Here is a 17,735-nt window from a genome sequence, read left to right on the forward strand (position 1 = left end):
GAATCTTAATATTACAAACATTTTACAAAAAATATAAAAATAAAACTTGTAAAAAGAATTATTATAAACAAATAGTCATTCAACTTATTTATACAAAATAGCTAAGCTGTCTGCTAACTGCTACTGTTAGTTAGCTCTAAATATGTATAATACTTAGATACTAATTTATAATTATTATACCATGTATATATGTAATATATATCAAGGTATACTAAGTTTAGTCCAAAGTTTGTAACACTTAAACAAATTAATGCTACCAACAAAATTTTGCTATAGGTGTTTAAAAAATCACTTCCGGTTGTCCGTCTGTCTGTGTATCGTCTGTCGTCTGTCGTCTATCCGTCTGTCATCACGATAACTCAAAAATTAACAGAGATATCAAACTAAAATTCTTAAAGCGTGTAGAGTTTGGTCCGTAAAACCCATCTTGTATACCTTTAGAGAGAGAACAAAAGTTTAAATGTAATAAATGTTCCTTATAAAAAACAACAATTTTTGTTTGAAACATTTTTTCGTAAACATCACTGTTTACCCGTGAGGACGCAAATTGTATAGTATGTATTATATGGGAATATTATTTATATGAATGTGTCATATGAAAGTATGTCTAATGTGACACTGAGAGTAATCAACACTGTCTACACATGGTATTTCAGCAATTAATTCTGTCAATTGTTTGTTTTCACTTGTTTTCAATGTATTCAAGCACCCATATGATGTTCTTAAAATGAACTTTTCATCAGAACTATACAACTATTCAATTCTAATCATTTTATTGTTTTGCTTAAATTAAAATTGAGTTGGTTATTCATTAGAATACTAATTTTTTTAATTTTATGTATACAAGCAAAAAAATGAAGTGTTATGAATATATTTTTTATATATTTAAAAAAAAATGTTGTTAATTATTCGCTGCTTGGTATGTATTATTTATTATCAGATTCATTTCAAATTATTGTTATCTATGGAAATTATGTTTTTACTTCGTTTTTATTTCTTTGTTTTATGTCAAAAGTATTTTTTAATAACCTGTTGAAAGTTAACTACACTATTATTCGTTTTGTGCGTAGTTATGGTAGGGACAATAAAATCGATGCCAGCGCTTCCAGTGAAAAATTTTGGCGATAAATGACGCTGATATGACTCATTTGCAGTTCTTTACATGTTAATGTAATAGAAAATGTCAAATTAAAACTATCGAAAAATACTAATTAATTAAACTATCAAAAATAAATTATCATAATTATTAATTTAAATTTGTGAGACAATAATATTAAATTTTCAATGTAAGTCATAATTGCAATCCATACATATTAGTATCCATTTATTTTGTACTTTTTAGTGTTAAATATCACCTAAATTTAAAAAACAAATGTTGAATAAATTTTTTCTATTTTTTCAGAATCACCAAGGCATACATTAACGCCTGAATCTTTGGCGCAAGCTCAACAGCATCTACAAAACACTTTTACAACTCATCAAATTCAACAACATTTACAACAATTACATCAACAACAACAACAACAACAAAATTCAGCTCACCACTTATTAAATCACCACCATCAGCAACAAGGATCCCCAAATAATCATAACAATTATAACAATAATAATAGTGTGAATCATAACAATAGTGTAAATAATAATAATATAACAATGGGTGTTGTTAGTGAAGGTTCACCAAAGCCTGAAGGTGGTACATTAATTGGTATGAGTGGTGGAAGCACTGGGGGTGCTAGTAACGGACCTGGTGGTGCTGGTATGGGAGGTGGTGGTGGTACAACTACTACATCCGCTGGTAGTATATCAGATGATAATGCAAGTGAAGCTGATGTTGATGAATTCACACCGAAACGTAAACAACGTCGTTATCGAACGACATTCACTAGTTTTCAATTAGAAGAATTAGAAAAAGCATTCTCAAGGACACATTATCCTGATGTTTTTACAAGGTAAGCTAAATCGTTTCTTTACAATTATAATAGATATATGTTTATCACTCGAAAACAGCTTAGAACTGTCAAAATTACTCATATATGTCTATATTTCTATAATTTTTTGTATGAAACATAGTTATTTACTATACTGTTTAGTATTTATACTAAGCATTAGTACTAGGAATGACTATCTATTTTTGTTTGTATTAGGTACAGAGTCTGCACATTTACGAGCAGATTCGTTTGCAGACTTTCTCGACCTATTGACAGTCAATCAGAACTCTGAAAGGTCAATCCTCAAAAAGGTAGACAAAAAGAATCATGGAAATTTCGCTTCATTATTATGCTCTCATGTAGGTCTCGATCTAGCTATTTAGCCGCTCTGGGTAAAAATAATAATTGCTACCATTTAAACTCATACCATATACAGGGTGTATTTTTAAGTTGACATATGCTTGAAACTGGATAAATAAATTTCATCGAAGAAGGCTGAAAAACGAAAAATATTAGTTTCAAAGGAAAAAATTTATACCGGCATCAAATTCGATCTGAGTTTTCAGGTTAAATTAAAACCTCACTCTGATTTCTAACTCACAAATGTTAGATTAACGCTTTAAATAAGAAAGTTGTTCTTTATAAATGCGCAAACATTTTTTGTTTGAAAATTTTTTTTGTAAGCCGAATAGTTTAGACAATAATTGATAGCAAAAGTATAGCTTTTTGTGCGTTTGTTCATTCAATTTGAACTAAAATGATCTTTATAGAAAAACAAGCCACTTTTATTGGATTTATTGGAAAATTTTTTTCGAAGAGTGCTAAGATTTCGCAGAAACAATTATATACAAAAAAACAATTTTGTAACAAAAAAACTTGTTTGGGTAAAACTTTTCAATCCGTTTTTGCCTAAACTATTCGGTTTGCGGAAAAATGTTTTGAAATGTTACTTTTACAATCTATGACAACTTTCTAATTTAAAATGTTCCTATCGATTTCCAGGTATGAAGTAGAGTGAGCTTTTCATTGAACTTGAAAACCTAGGTCAAGTTAAAAGTTTGCGTAAGATGGGCGCCTACACACCCAACATTTTTCGCTTGAAGCAATTTTATCGATAAAAAATATTTTTCGAGTTTCAAACATATTTCAACTTTAAAAAGCACAGATTGAATTTTTCCATACAATCCCAGTTTTCGGAATAGGCCTGGTTTTACTGTATATCACATTTTAAGAATTTGCCACCCCACATTTTTTGCCGCTCGCCTTCTTCTGGATCGGGCCCGACTTTCATGGTCTAAAAATATTCATTTATTAAGTAATGGTACCATTTACTTTTGAAAACTTTAAAGGAAACAAAAAAAAAGGCATATTTGGAAGTAATTTAAAATACTATTCCAATGTAACTCTATAAAAAGAATACGTTCAGTTTAGTATAATAAAATTAATCGATAAACAAAAAAAACAATTCATAAATTCTAAAGATAAAAAAAAAATGAAGAATTAAAAAAATGTAAATAGTTTTAATGTTAAAATAATTAAGTAACATTAAAATTAAAAAACTAATTTATTATTTTACTATTACCTAAGTATAATATTTAGTGCTCTTCATATGGGTATATTAGTATAGATATAGCTAGTATACATTATATTAATATAGGTAGTTCAAATACCTTTAATTAATTATTTAAATTATATAAAATTAATTTAACATAATTAATTTTCCAGTTTGTCAGAGAGCCATCACATAGATAGATGAACAACAAAAGATAATGAAATTTTAATACATAATATTTCATTATTAAAAAAACAGAGCATCAAAACATTAAATAATAATAATAAAAAAAATTAAACTAAATGTTAATAAAATTATTTCATAGAATTTAGTTTTTTCAAAACAAAACATTTGAATTTAATTAACAATAACATATAATATGATATAGAAACAAAAGAATTATCGTTTTAGTGTTGGTGTAGAACGGATAAAAGTTGCGCAAACAGTTTGTAAATTGAATTTAAATATTCAATTTATTTAAAAAACAGTTCCCGATTCTCGCTTGTAAAATTAAATATAATATTATTAAGCGTCGGGTGGTCTCTAATTTAAATTTTGTTTTAAAATTCAACAGATATCGATTGGTCACCACAGCTTGGTCACCCTACCTTTTTTAAAACATTATTCTACTATTGAAATTATTTGTTATTTTTTATAATACCTACACTTAGTATACATGAAATATATCAAGGTATACTAAGTTTGGTCCCAAATTTGTAACACTTATTGATGGAACGAACAAAATGTTGGTATAGCTGTTCATAAAATCGCATAATTAGACCATTTTCGGTCTGTCAGTCTGTCCATCTGTCTGTCGGCATTATAAATCGAAAAGAGATATCAAGCGAAATTTTAAGAACGTGTTCAGGACGAAAAAAGTGAGTTTGAGTTCGTAAATGAGCAACATGGGTATGTTATATCTTGTAAACCGTTATAGATTTAAAAAAAATAATTGTAAAAAATGTTCCTTGTTCCTTATATATAATAAACAACTTTAGATTAAAACATTTTTTGTAAACATCAATGTTTACCCGTGACGGCAAAAATTAAGTTAGAACATTTTACTTGTACTGTATTGTATCAAGTATACATTTATTTTATATGTTTTTGTTTGTTTATTGATACGTCTGCTCAGGAAGTGAGAATAGAGATACTCTAACGATTACGATACTCTAAAACTAACGATTGCGTAATTAACACTATCTATACATAGTATTCCAACAGTAAACTCAGTCAATTGTTTGTTTTCTCTTGTTAATTTATGACTAAAAACCATGCACTGCTTACGCTATCTAAAAGTATTTCTTTTTTGCACCTCCACCAACAAATATATTTGGAAATGGGTAGAAACTAAAATGAAAATAATCATTCCATTCTTACATAGATTTCAACCTAATAATAAAAAACCTAGACATATTGCTTTTCCGACAAAAACTTTAACGAAGTTGAGAATGATTAAATATCTTCCAATTACAAACATTTGCGCCATTTTGATCCATTCTAATATAAAGCAGAAAAACAAAAGAATGAAAAACTTTTTTTGTTTTATGATTTTATAAATAACAATAACATAAACAATAATAAAAGATAAACACATCATTAATATGTCATTGTTTTCTTACCGTGTACCAGGTATTTAAAAAGTATTTAATTATTATTTGTGTGTGTATTTATAAAAAAATAATACATAAATTATTTTAACATTAAGTAATTATCAGTAGAACTTGTTTTAATTTGTAATTCTGATTTATTTTGTGATTTTAGTTTGTTTGTTTTTTTTTATTATTATTTAATGAACAGATTTAATTTGTACAGTTTTAAAGTAAAAAAATTCACTTAAGAAATTAATTAGCTGAGATGTTTTTCTTTATAAAAAAAATAATTTATTTTTTAGCATTATTAGATCAATTATAATTATCTGTTTATAACACTGATCTGTAATAAATACTGGATAGTGGATGCTCTATACATTTAGCTTTGGTCGATGTCTCAGTATTAGTAGCCAGTTAAGTATGCGCGAAAAAAATACGTTTAAAATGTATGTGCATATACATTTGCGTGCATAATTAACTTGACATAGCTTCTATTCCCGAAGCTTTCTGTGACGCCATTTAGCATCCAGCTTTTTAAGTAGATCAGTAGTTTATAATGAAAAATTTAGCAAATTATTGTAATATAGTACTTCCCCCACCCAACGTGACAACGTTTTCATCTTTAGCAAAATAAAAACATTATAATTTATATCGGCAAAAAAAAATACCAATACCTACTTTATAATGGATAATGGAAATTATCCATAAAAATTAAAAGAAACTACCTACAAAATAATCGACAAATTATCTAATTCAGTTCTCATACAATCTAACAATGTTGCTGTTTAGAAAAAATAAAACCAATTAACACGCCATCTAGTTAATTTCAAGAACATCTGTATTATATTAATAACAAAATTATAAAGTATATACACACATAAAAAACACACACTCAAATATCCATAAAAATCCCTTAAGGGCATAAGTCAATTTTTTGTTCTTCCACTTTTAAAAATCACTTATTGTTTTGTGGTATTTACAGTGTGTGTAATCGCACAGCGGGGTCTTATCAATTATTACCTAAATAAAATATTTAGCAATGGCATGAAATTAATTTGACATAGACGTTTAAAATTATATTTTGTGTATAGTTCAAGAAACTGAGAAAAACCGTTAAGCCCTACATACGACTGAGATTTAAGTTGTAACTAATTTGCACCCATTTGGTTTCTGTGGTTATTTGTTTCTAAATTTCATTTATAACATGTTGAAAAAAATTACATTCGTGTGACTGTGGGCCCTAAAAATCTTTAACGGTAAAAGGCGAGGAATATGTTCCCTTACTCAAAAGTTTGCTTACTAAAACAGTTCACTTATCGTATCTATTTGTTTGTCAACGCTTGAATCTCTTTGTGTGCTCTGAAAACGAGCATCTCAACTTCACTTCTCGTATAAGACGATTCGTCTAGCGGATGTTTTATCATCTTAAGGTTTTTTTTTTTCAAAGTTTGAAAGAATACCGTCTAAATTAACCAGTACTAATGTACTTTTTCTTCTTCGTCCCACCAATTTATTTTTGACATTCTTCTTCTCCTCGTGGTGTCACATTCAGTACTGTTTTGGCATTGGAGCCTTTGGTTGTATGTTTTTTGACAACCCTTCCCCCAAACTAATTTCACATATGTGCGTCGATGTGTATGTACAGATACAATTCGTTTGTAGAAAACGATGGCTTATACAATGCCTAATTTCTATAAACACACCTTATATTGAACATCTATTTAGATAAAATGAATGAGTATTACTGATGCCTTCGTTTTAGTCCATATAACTTATAACTAAGTTTAAATAATAAAAAAAAAGATATTTAATAAATGCTTAAAAATACAGTTCATTTTCATACTAATTACCAAATTAATCATCATAAATTATACTTAAACATTATTACATACATACATATAGATACTAATGACGGCCATATTAAGACCAAAAGATAGATACACACAGATAAATTCAGATCAGTTTTTTTAGTTAATTAATAAAACAATTGAGCATAAAATACATTAATCATTTGTAGCTATTTAATTTTTTTTTTAACTTTTTGAGGCCAATATAATTATTTGCGTTTTGTTTGTATGCCGAAATATTTAATATTCAATAAACAAATTTTCTTTGTTATTGAAAAATATGATTAATTGATTGATTAATTATAATAACTGTTATATATATTCAAAAGTAAATTATTATTTATCATTTATTTAGGTAAGATTAATTGAAAAGTTAAAAGTATCAAAAGTTTTACAACACAATTTATTTCATTTTTTTAAACTATACTCTCGAAAAAATATGAAAAGATTCACCAACAAGTTAGGTAATAAGCAAACCGCAACCTGACCGAATTCTATACAACCATTTCCTGATTTGTTTGGAAGTGCCTGGTGATTAATTTGAATTCATCCAATACATTTCCTTCTTCTTCAATTCATTGCCTAGCTTTGAAGAGGATGTACAGAAGTTCAAATCTATAAAAAAAGTCAAAAAAGATCTGACTAGTAATAAACCCTACATATCAAATTTCATTTATTTGAACTAACAACAAATATATCCAGGGGTTATGAAACAGTTTTTCAACTCACCCCCACCCGTCGAGTTCATCTATATTTTTGGGGGAATATAACTAAGAACAGTAAATAATATTATATTTAAAAATTTAATGAAACCCCAAGATAGAATCACGAATCAATCAGACCAGGCTAAGAAAAACCAACAGGTCTGATTGATTCGTTTGTGGATCGTAATTTGAACGAGAGTGTTCTTAGCTTTAGAAGTTTTTAGTTTCAAGAAAATCTGCTCATTTGTTAGAAGATAATCACCTCTTTTCTAGTTGTTATCGGGTACGGAACCCTTAACTCAACTGTTGAAACATTGCTCGTATACTCTGGAATAAATTACCTTTCAAATCAGTAAAAATCAAAACCGTTTAATCCATTTAGAATAAAAGATACCACAGACTGACACACAGATACACAGAGACGTTAAACTTATAACAACCCTCTTTTTAGTCGGGGATAAAAATACCATAAAGGGAGTCTTCATACGTGTATTATAGCGTACGCTTTTACATATAATTAATAATATTCTCTGAAATTAATTTACAAGATAGATTATAAGTAAATTATTTAATTATCATATACTTTCACATGACAAAGTTAATATTTCTGTGTAGGTACTATTCATTATAAAATATACGCATAAAACAAAATAATTAATTTTTAATTATACAAGTTTATTAATACAGATACGTTTGTCTTATCAAACCTCTATTGGACTTTTAAGATTTCGTGTTATATTAGCACAAATAGCAACCGTTATCGTAGCCTAAAAACATGTTTTCGCTGCCAAAAAACTTTCTGCTTCTGGTCAAGTAAATATCAATAATATCAGATTAATCTGATTTATAACCAAACAGCTGCTTCGGTCAAAATATATTAGGATATCGTAGAAACAATATAACATGTATAGGACTTTTCATTAAAAAAATGTTTCTTTTTTGTTTCGGGCAGATGTTACATTTTCTTCATGTCCATCATGATTAGATAACTAGGTATTGCAACCCCGCTATCTGGAGATAATAATTCGTACTAGTTAAAAGGAGAAACTGGCCCGTTTTGAGTAGTAGGATGACATTACATATGCTTGCAATTTATCAATTATCTGAGAGTTGCAAATCCGCCAACTGTCCATAATATTTCGTACAATTTAAAACAAAAGCTGGCCCGTTTTGAGTAGTTAAAATTTATACCACCAGGTTACTTACCTACCATTTCTCATTAACTGATATTTTTTAATGTGTGTTATTTTGTGTCTATCTATATACACCTACCGTTCATCTAGAAAACGACACTCTAAAAATAAATAAAAATTACGAACACAGAAAAATTTCATTTTCTTTTAATAAACGCCTTCCGATTATTATTTATTTTTTAATAAATGCTGTTGTTCAATATAATATAAGATAGATAATTACAATTTTAAATAAAAAAAGTGATACCTTTATATCATCAGATATTGGAAGTTATTACTAATATGTTATTATTAAACTAAAAATAAATGTTTATAATAATTATAATAATATACAACACAATTTTTCGATTTCGATAAAAAATATTCATTAAACATACTATATAATTTTAGTAATACTGTGATATTACACTTGATTTATACATAGTAGGCAATATTAGGTGTAGGTACTTTTTGACAATAATTTTTTTAATTAAATTTATTAAAAAAATATGTTTAAATGTTACTTATTAAAGATTTAATCATAGACTTTGTTTAGCTACATGAAATCTATAGACTTGAAAGATATAGTGATAAACTTGTAGAAGGATAGATATAGTGATAAACACTTGTAAGAATGCAACTTCTTTAGCATAAAAAAAAATTGAAAACGACTCGCCGATAAAAAATGTTATAATAATTAAAAATTTATCTACATGTTTTTTAATCTGTCCTAAAATAATATACAATATACAGGGTGGGCCATTTTAATCTATACACCTAAATATCTCGCTTTCTGATGGACCAATCAAAAAAAAAAAACTTAAACAAAAATTGCAGAGTTTGATGGGGGACATTATATTCTGATATCAGATTGGAACAAGTTCTTCGCGTTTCTTTAATAGCCAATTTGCTTAACGATAAGAGATAGAATAACAATTTAAATTATAAAGTTGATCCTCATAAAAAACTAACAACTTTTTTATAAAACATTTTTTCCAAAAACGGCAGCTTTTGGAGGAAATGCTACTTAAACGCTTAAAAATATTGATACTACGAACAAACTTTTGGTATAGGAGTTCATAAAATCCATTTCTGGGTGTCCGTCCGCCCGTCTGTCTGCTTGTTTGACTGTCCGTCTGACAACAGGATAACTCAAAAACGTAAAAAGATATCAAGCTGAAATTTTTATAGCGGGCTCAGCACATAAAAGGTGAGGTTGAGTTCGTAAATGAGCAACATTGGTCAAAATTTAAAAGTAAAAAATGTTCCTTATAAAAAAATAAACAACTTTTGTTTTAAACTTTTTTTCGTAAACATCACTTTTTCCCGTGAGAGCGCTAATTATATAACTTGTATTATATGGGAATATCAGTTGTGTGTCTATGATATGTCTGTATATGTGGCTATCTAAAAGTGATCAACACTGTCTATACATGGTATTTCAACAATTAACTCAGTCAATTGTTTGTTTTCACTTGATTATTGTATTATTAAAATATCAATAATTGTAAAATGGACAAATGGGCACAAAATTCTTGCATTATTTTTTAATCTTAGTGTTTGAAAAATTCCCACAACTTAGGCATCTAGACCAGAATACCCCCTTAAAGTAAATATTATTTAATTCAAGTGAATATTTTTGTATATTCAAATTTTGTTCGAAGTTTGGTTGATCCGAATTACAATTAATTCGTCTCTACCCTATAGCTTGCACGTGCACCAGACTGGTTGTTTAAGTGCATACAATGTTATATTATATTTTATATTTTGTAAGTCTCTGATGTTTTTAATTTTAAAATAAATTGTATTATCATTGAATTATATAATTATAAATCGTAAACTAATGATTATATATTATATAAAATAAAAACATATTGGCTTCTTATTGGCTTCTTAAGGTTTAGCTACCACATATAAAACATACCAACAATACCAATAATAATCTTAAGGTAGGTAATTTTGTGTGTGATATTAATCTTATAACTAGTTTTTAAACACTCTCTGCTGCAGTAAAATACATTTTTTTTAACTATTTAATTAAAATCTTTGTTTTAAATTGTTGTATTTTCTGTTGTTATTATGTGGTTGGTTGGATGGATTAATCTTCATTGATCCATGATTATAAATGTGGATGCGGACGTAAAATAATTAATCTCATTTAATACGTGTCTTCTTAATAATCGTTATAGTTAAGTAAAGCTGTCTTCACCACAGTTTATCGTTGTTTTATTATTATATCTTATATACGGTTCTGTAATTTAACTTATTGGGATTTTTCAAAATACGCTTCCCAAATATAGGTTAGTATAATTAAGAATTTCTAAATTATAGTCCTAAAAGACCAACAAAGCAAAATTTAAAAATCTTTAAAAATTGACGATTTATAGTGCTTTAAAATTCGAGTTTAACACTTCCTGCGAAATAAGGGAAAGTGCTATATAATGATCCCCCTGGGTTAAAGGGTCGCTCGTTGTTTTAAGCGAACCATTAAAATCATCTAGTATTTTTATCGATAGATGGCTTTCACTTGATCAAATTAATCGTTCAGCAAACATATGGCGATGTATAAGGTATTTAAGGTTTCGTAACAAAAATATTAATTTTACTGCTTATGCTAAGACAAACAAAGTAAAATTTTTTTGGTATTAGTTTTCACCGGCGGATTGTTTTACTCCTGGCTTCTGTTGACTTTTAATAAAATTATAACACATTCAAATATGTCGTTATAGATAAAATGATGCCTATTAAACGAACAATCAATAATTTATGTGGGCTGTTTGTTAAAAAATGAAATGGGATCATTTCACCCACCTTTCAATTACATTTTTTCTTAAGGGGATCATTGCACCATGATGGGATCATATCTTCCATGAAATTAATTTTAATTCTGTTATTTTTCGTTTAAGAATGCATTTTTGTCTAATAAATTAAGCAATGTATGTAATGTGAGGAGGACCTTCCTAATTTATCACAAGGGTTTGTGAGGTGGACCTTGATGGATTTATCACAATCATTTCTTACCGAACAATATATGAAAGTAAATTTATAGTATAATTTTAAAAAAGGCTAAAAAAAGTGTCCAATTGAAAGATATTGATCAAATTTTTATGCAATTTTATGAAATTATCATTTTTTTAAATGAAACAACGATAATAAATAAAAATTTTAGATGAATGGTATAGTAAATTCTTAATAAGCACAATTATAAAATTTCTCCTTGAAATTTAGTGGTGATTTGGTTCCTCTGTTCCAAATTAGATGCTTTCCTTTAAAATGGAAAAACTTTCACCGGGGAAGTGTTCACTTTAGAAAACTTTTAAAAGATTTGATTCCATTTTCTTTGAAAAAAGGTGACGACTTGAATTTTGTATTTCCTTGTAAAATTGTTTAATTTGATAGTGTCGCCTAATTGTTGATAGTACAACAAAAAGACCGTAGTTTTTAACACATTATAAGAACTTATAAAAATATTAAGACAGAATAGTTTATATCTTGCTTAAGGCAGCATGTTCCGTGTAAAAATGGTTTAATAATTTGGTACATAAATACTATGAGTGATTTTATGTTTAATTTGACTATCACACGTCAGTGTACAGCCACAACCTGCCAGATTTGATAATAATTTACACTATAAACCACTTAAAAAATGTTGTGCGAACGTCATCCAACCTCTATATACAAAACGGATACGATACTTTTTTCTTAAATTTATTCAAAAGATACAAAAAGTTAAATTTTTTTACATGGAGTGTTATAAGTGTCTCTGTTCAATAACGCGAGAAGTTGATGGCTTATGAAAAATTGGCTTTTCATCTACTTCTAGAGTTTTACACGAAGCTATTAAAAGAAAGAATCAAATAAGCTATATTTTATAATTCTGGTTAGCATTTTTGAAAAAATAAGAAAAGTCTAAAAATTTTCTTTTAGTTAAACCTTAAGGTAGTACTATCGGTAATAGACTTTGCGTTCAGAATTTAATGAAACTTGGCATAGTTGTCCATTATTATATCATAATTAACCAGTTAAAGGCCTTCGGAAAACTGAAAAAAAGATATTTTAACATTGATCCTTATACGAAATCACAGATTTTATAATATTTCACAAAACTGGACGTTCAAATTTTCAGTTCTCTAAAGGCTCCAAAAATTTAAATGGTAAATTATGATATAATAATGGAAAACTATGCCAAGTTTCATTAAATTCTGAATGCAAAGTCAATTACCCATAGTACCCTTAAGGGTTGGCTAGACTCTTTTGCTTATTTTTATTTATCTGTACGTATTTTGTTTTACTTATTTTTGTAACTAGAATACTAGGGCTTTTCATTTGGAAGCAATTCAATGACATATATGATATTTCTGCGTTCATTTTGTTTTAAAAACCATAAAGATCCGTTGAAAACTACTTATAGAAGTTTTGTGAGGAAAGCACAGTTACATTACTTCGTATATAGAGGTAAAAATTATATAAACGAACAAAAAAAATAAATTCTTTGCTTCTGACGCGGCAGCGGTGTTGATGAACAAACAGCAGAAGCTTAGGCAAGCGGACAGAAGCAATTCAACAACAACAACCAGCAAATCGTCAATTATAGTAAAGAAATATAATTTAATTTTTTTTTTTTTTTTTTTTTTTGAGAGAGAAGATGTGTAATTATTATATTGGATAAATTTTATTAAAGTTTATTATAATTTATGAAGGAGAAAAACATAAAATTAATTTGATATATAATCGTTTTTATAACTCTTTTATGATAGGGTTGTTTTTTTTTTTAAATTAAATTAAAATAGAAAAAAATCAGAATAATTTTTGAGAAGAACGATAAAGAAGTCTTTGTATTATTATCGGCAGAATAATATTTACAATTTTTCTAAGAAAATTAAATAACGTATATGTAACTGAGATGGCAAGATTCAATCAAATCAAAATACTTCTGTTTTTGTTTCATTGGTTAGGTTACGTAAGTTTAACATCAACTAAATCAAAAAAGCATCAATATTTACAGGCACGAATTGGTAAAAAATCTTCAGTATCATTTTTTCGATTTTGTTATTTTGTTTGATTGATCAAAAATTTAAATTGTGAATTGAGAGTCATTTCGAAATTTGCTAAAGATAAACGTAATATATTTGCTGGCTTTCATAAGAATAATTCGAATAGTTTTTAAATTTTAATTTTTTTCTAAACAAAAATAGCGGATGGCGGCTCAAGTAGGTCGAAATTCGGAAAAATAATATTTTTACTTAACCCGTTACATATTCTTTTAACACCCATAAAATATTATTTCAATAATAATAGGACTTTTGGGTAGACACCAAATATTTAGAAAATTTGAATACATTTTAGAATATAGTCAGAAAATTGACTGAATGACTTACGTCTATGAGTTTTTTGAAATATAATGAACAAAACGGCGTTGATGTTTTTAATTTACGTGTAATATACAAATTGGTAGGTACCAATATTACTTTAGATATGAGATAATTTTATACATAACTAGCTGTGAGCTACCCGCTTTGCTGGGCAACATCCCCACTTGCACCCCTCCCTCCACATTTCCTTGCGTGGGATAACAGTTTTGTAATGTACACGTCATGCTCTTTTATTTGATACCCCACTTAGGTTATATTTGTAAATATTCGATAATTCCTTCCCACTTTCTACCCTCCGAAGGTTAAAAGTAGATAAAAACAATAGATCTTTGAAGCTGGTTGTATATCGTGTCTATATTTGAGCTTAATCGATGCACAACTTTTTTAGTTTTTGAAGCATATCCCTTTCAACCCCTATTTCAACCCCTTACTCTATTATAATATGGATGTATTATACATAAAAACCTTCCTCTTGAATCACTCTATCTAATAAAAAAAAAAAACGCATCAAAATCCGTTGCGTAGTTTCAAAAATTTAAGCATACAAAGGGTTTTTGAAGCATATCCCTTTCAACCCCTATTTCAACCCTTTACTCTACTATTATATGGATGTAGTATACATAAAAACCTTCCTCTTGAATCACTCTATCTATTAAAAAAAACCGCATCAAAATCCGTTGCGTAGTTTCAAAGATTTAAGCGTACAAAGGGACATAGGGACATAGGGACAGAAAAAGCGACTTTGTTTTATAATATGTAGTCATAGTATACATAAAAGTTAGATTTAGGTAGGTATTTGTATACAGGCTGATTTTTGTAAAAGTTTCGAGCTAATTTTTTCAAAAACGGATTTGAATATTAAAAACGGTATAACAAGTGGGTAAATATATACTTATTTCGATGGCAATTTTTGTAGCAGATTTTGATTCTAAGCCTCAAAAAATCTACTTTTGTTAAGGCTTAGAATCAAAATCTGCTACATCTTCTTTTTTTCATTCCTACAATAAGAAGATCCATATTTTACGGTTTTTTGGTATTCAAATCTTTCTTCCAAAAAATTATGTGGAAACTGTACAAATGAAGTCAGCCTGTATAATATGCTGAAGTAGAGACATTGTAATAATATTGTAATAAGAATTCTGTGGTGGCCGTATATTATATTTAATATTTATATACTAAGAATAAAATTACTTAAAAAATGCACGTGTGGCATCAAGCATTATTAAAAAATTACTTTAAAAATGATTTTTTTTTTTAATTTACAAATATTCATTAAATAAACAGTTTTGTTAGATACCTTAATGAATTTTGTTTTATATAAGAATTCTATATTATTTAAAATATATTAAGTATTAACGAAAAATTTTAAAAACACAGTATTCTATCAAAAATTCAAACATCTGTGGCATCTTTGAAAAAATCATCGAATCTCAATAACTTATTTGAAAATTTATACATTCTAGTTTTAGAATATGTTAAATACTGTTTAAAATATGGAAAATACTGTTTTTATATTTTAAATCGAAAAGTGGGAGAATGATAAATTTTTTTTAATAAAGCAATAAGCAAGGGCTTAAAATTAGCCACTTTTAGTTTTCGAATGATATAAGAAAATATTCATTGCGATGGTTATTTCAGAAGATACCGTATTTTAAATGAAGAATATTATTATTATTAAAAAATTATTAAAATTTTTGAATGCTTCTAATCTTCATGTAAAATTTAAGGATACATCTCTCACCCCTTTAGCCTTCAGTACACGTACAAGCGGCTGGGGGTTATAAAAATCCTAGAATAATAGATTCTAAAACTAGAAAGTACAAGTTTCCAAATAAGCTACTGAAGTTTTGAACTTAATAATTTTTCGCAGAGATATAGCTACTTCAAATTTTGATCAAATTTTTTTTTTATTTTTTTAAATAGAGATCAAATATCTCAAGATTAAATTACCAATCAAACAAAAACGAACCGACCAAACCTTCATTTTATGTCCGATTTCTTTAAATTTTTAATTAACTACTATTTTTAACACGCTTTTATAACTTGATATGTATCTATTTGATATAATGGAATCTTTGAACGTGATTTTCACCCACTTCAAAACGTCCGATTGAATTGAAAATTCGAACACTGATCAAGGACCGATAATAATACAATAAAATAAGTTTATCTGATTACCCTGATTTAAATCTTCAGGATTAATGATTTCCATATCTGAAAATATATACATTTATTTGCGCTCCCACCATATTTATACAGAATTTTTGATAAATAAATAATGGTCTAAAAAACTTAAAAAACACAAAATAAATAATAGTTTTAAAACACTTAAAAACATGATTTTATAACTAGCTAAACTAAAAAGTAAAAAATAATTTTTGGAAGCTCAAAAAAATCATTTTATCGTAAAAAGTGTGGGTTTTTTAAAACATTACTTTTACCAATATCTATCAATAAAATATTTACAATAATTGAAATAGCTGCCCAAGCTTTTTTCCGATAAAATATTTTTTTTGAACTTAATTAAAGAAATTATTTTCTTTTTTTTATTTCAACTTATTACAAAAACGTGTTTTTTAATTTTTTTAAGCTGTTATTTGTTTTATTCTTAAAATATTATCTTTTATTATGAATTTTGGAAATTTGAAAGAAATTAATAAATTTTTATTATATTTTTTAGGGAAGAATTAGCGATGAAAATTGGTCTAACCGAAGCAAGAATTCAGGTAAAAAAAACTATATAGCATACTTATTATTTGATTTAATTTTTTTGATTTGTATTTTTATTCTTAAATTACAAGTATATCACCAAATACAAAATTTATAATAATAACAGTATCCGTATAGTACACATATTTTTTAGTTCTGTAACCTAAAATTATAATTTTTTTTATTTTTTTATGTCTCTAAAGACATTATTACCTACTTTGTTTCTCGTAACTAATCAAAAAAAATATGTATCCATATACAGAACAGATAAAAGGACATTAAACTATATTATACCTACAATTTATACAAATTTTATTACTGCCATAGAGCCACCATATATAGGGTTATTAAATTCTTCACAGTGTTATTCAAAACAAAAAGGAACACTCAATAACTTTTTCATCTTGCGATTAAAAAACTAGGTTGACTCCTTGTAAGCATCATGTCAAATGTATAAAACCTTTGCAAAAGTATGCAACCACTTCAAAATCATCTTTTTCCAAAATGACAATGTGCAAAAAATATTCATTCATACGAAAAATAACGCAATATTAATTTTTACAATTACTTGAGATACTAAAACCACGATTTTTTTTTTAGTCATGCAGGCTTTTTATAAATATGTTCATTATTGATAACTGATTTTATGGCTTGTTGTCTTGCTCTGAACATAGAGTCAAAAAACTAATTCAAGTTTGGATTAGTAACACATAGATATAGGAGAGGTTTAGAAGAAAAACTAACTGTTAGAAATATTCAAAACAGCCAACTGTTCATTGATGTCAAAAGATTTGTTCTAAATTAAAAAATGAAAAACCAAATTTTTTAACCGTTTCATTGTGGAGATACAACTATGCAA

The 17,735-nt window shown here is 27.3% G+C and overlaps 1 protein-coding gene across 1 annotated transcript in view; it reads left to right on the forward strand.

Moving 5' to 3' along the window:
* Positions 1 to 17,735, forward strand: part of LOC123292551 (homeobox protein aristaless-like) — a 234,767-nt gene that overhangs the window by 185,706 nt on the left and 31,326 nt on the right. Inside the window, exons 2-3 of the mRNA XM_044873267.1 lie at positions 1,403 to 1,949; positions 16,848 to 16,893. Coding sequence (XP_044729202.1) covers positions 1,403 to 1,949; positions 16,848 to 16,893 — 593 coding nt within the window. The remainder of the gene's footprint in view (positions 1 to 1,402; positions 1,950 to 16,847; positions 16,894 to 17,735) is intronic.

Source organism: Chrysoperla carnea, chromosome 1, assembly GCF_905475395.1.
Source record: "Chrysoperla carnea chromosome 1, inChrCarn1.1, whole genome shotgun sequence".
NCBI classification, from domain to species: Eukaryota; Metazoa; Arthropoda; class Insecta; order Neuroptera; family Chrysopidae; genus Chrysoperla; species Chrysoperla carnea.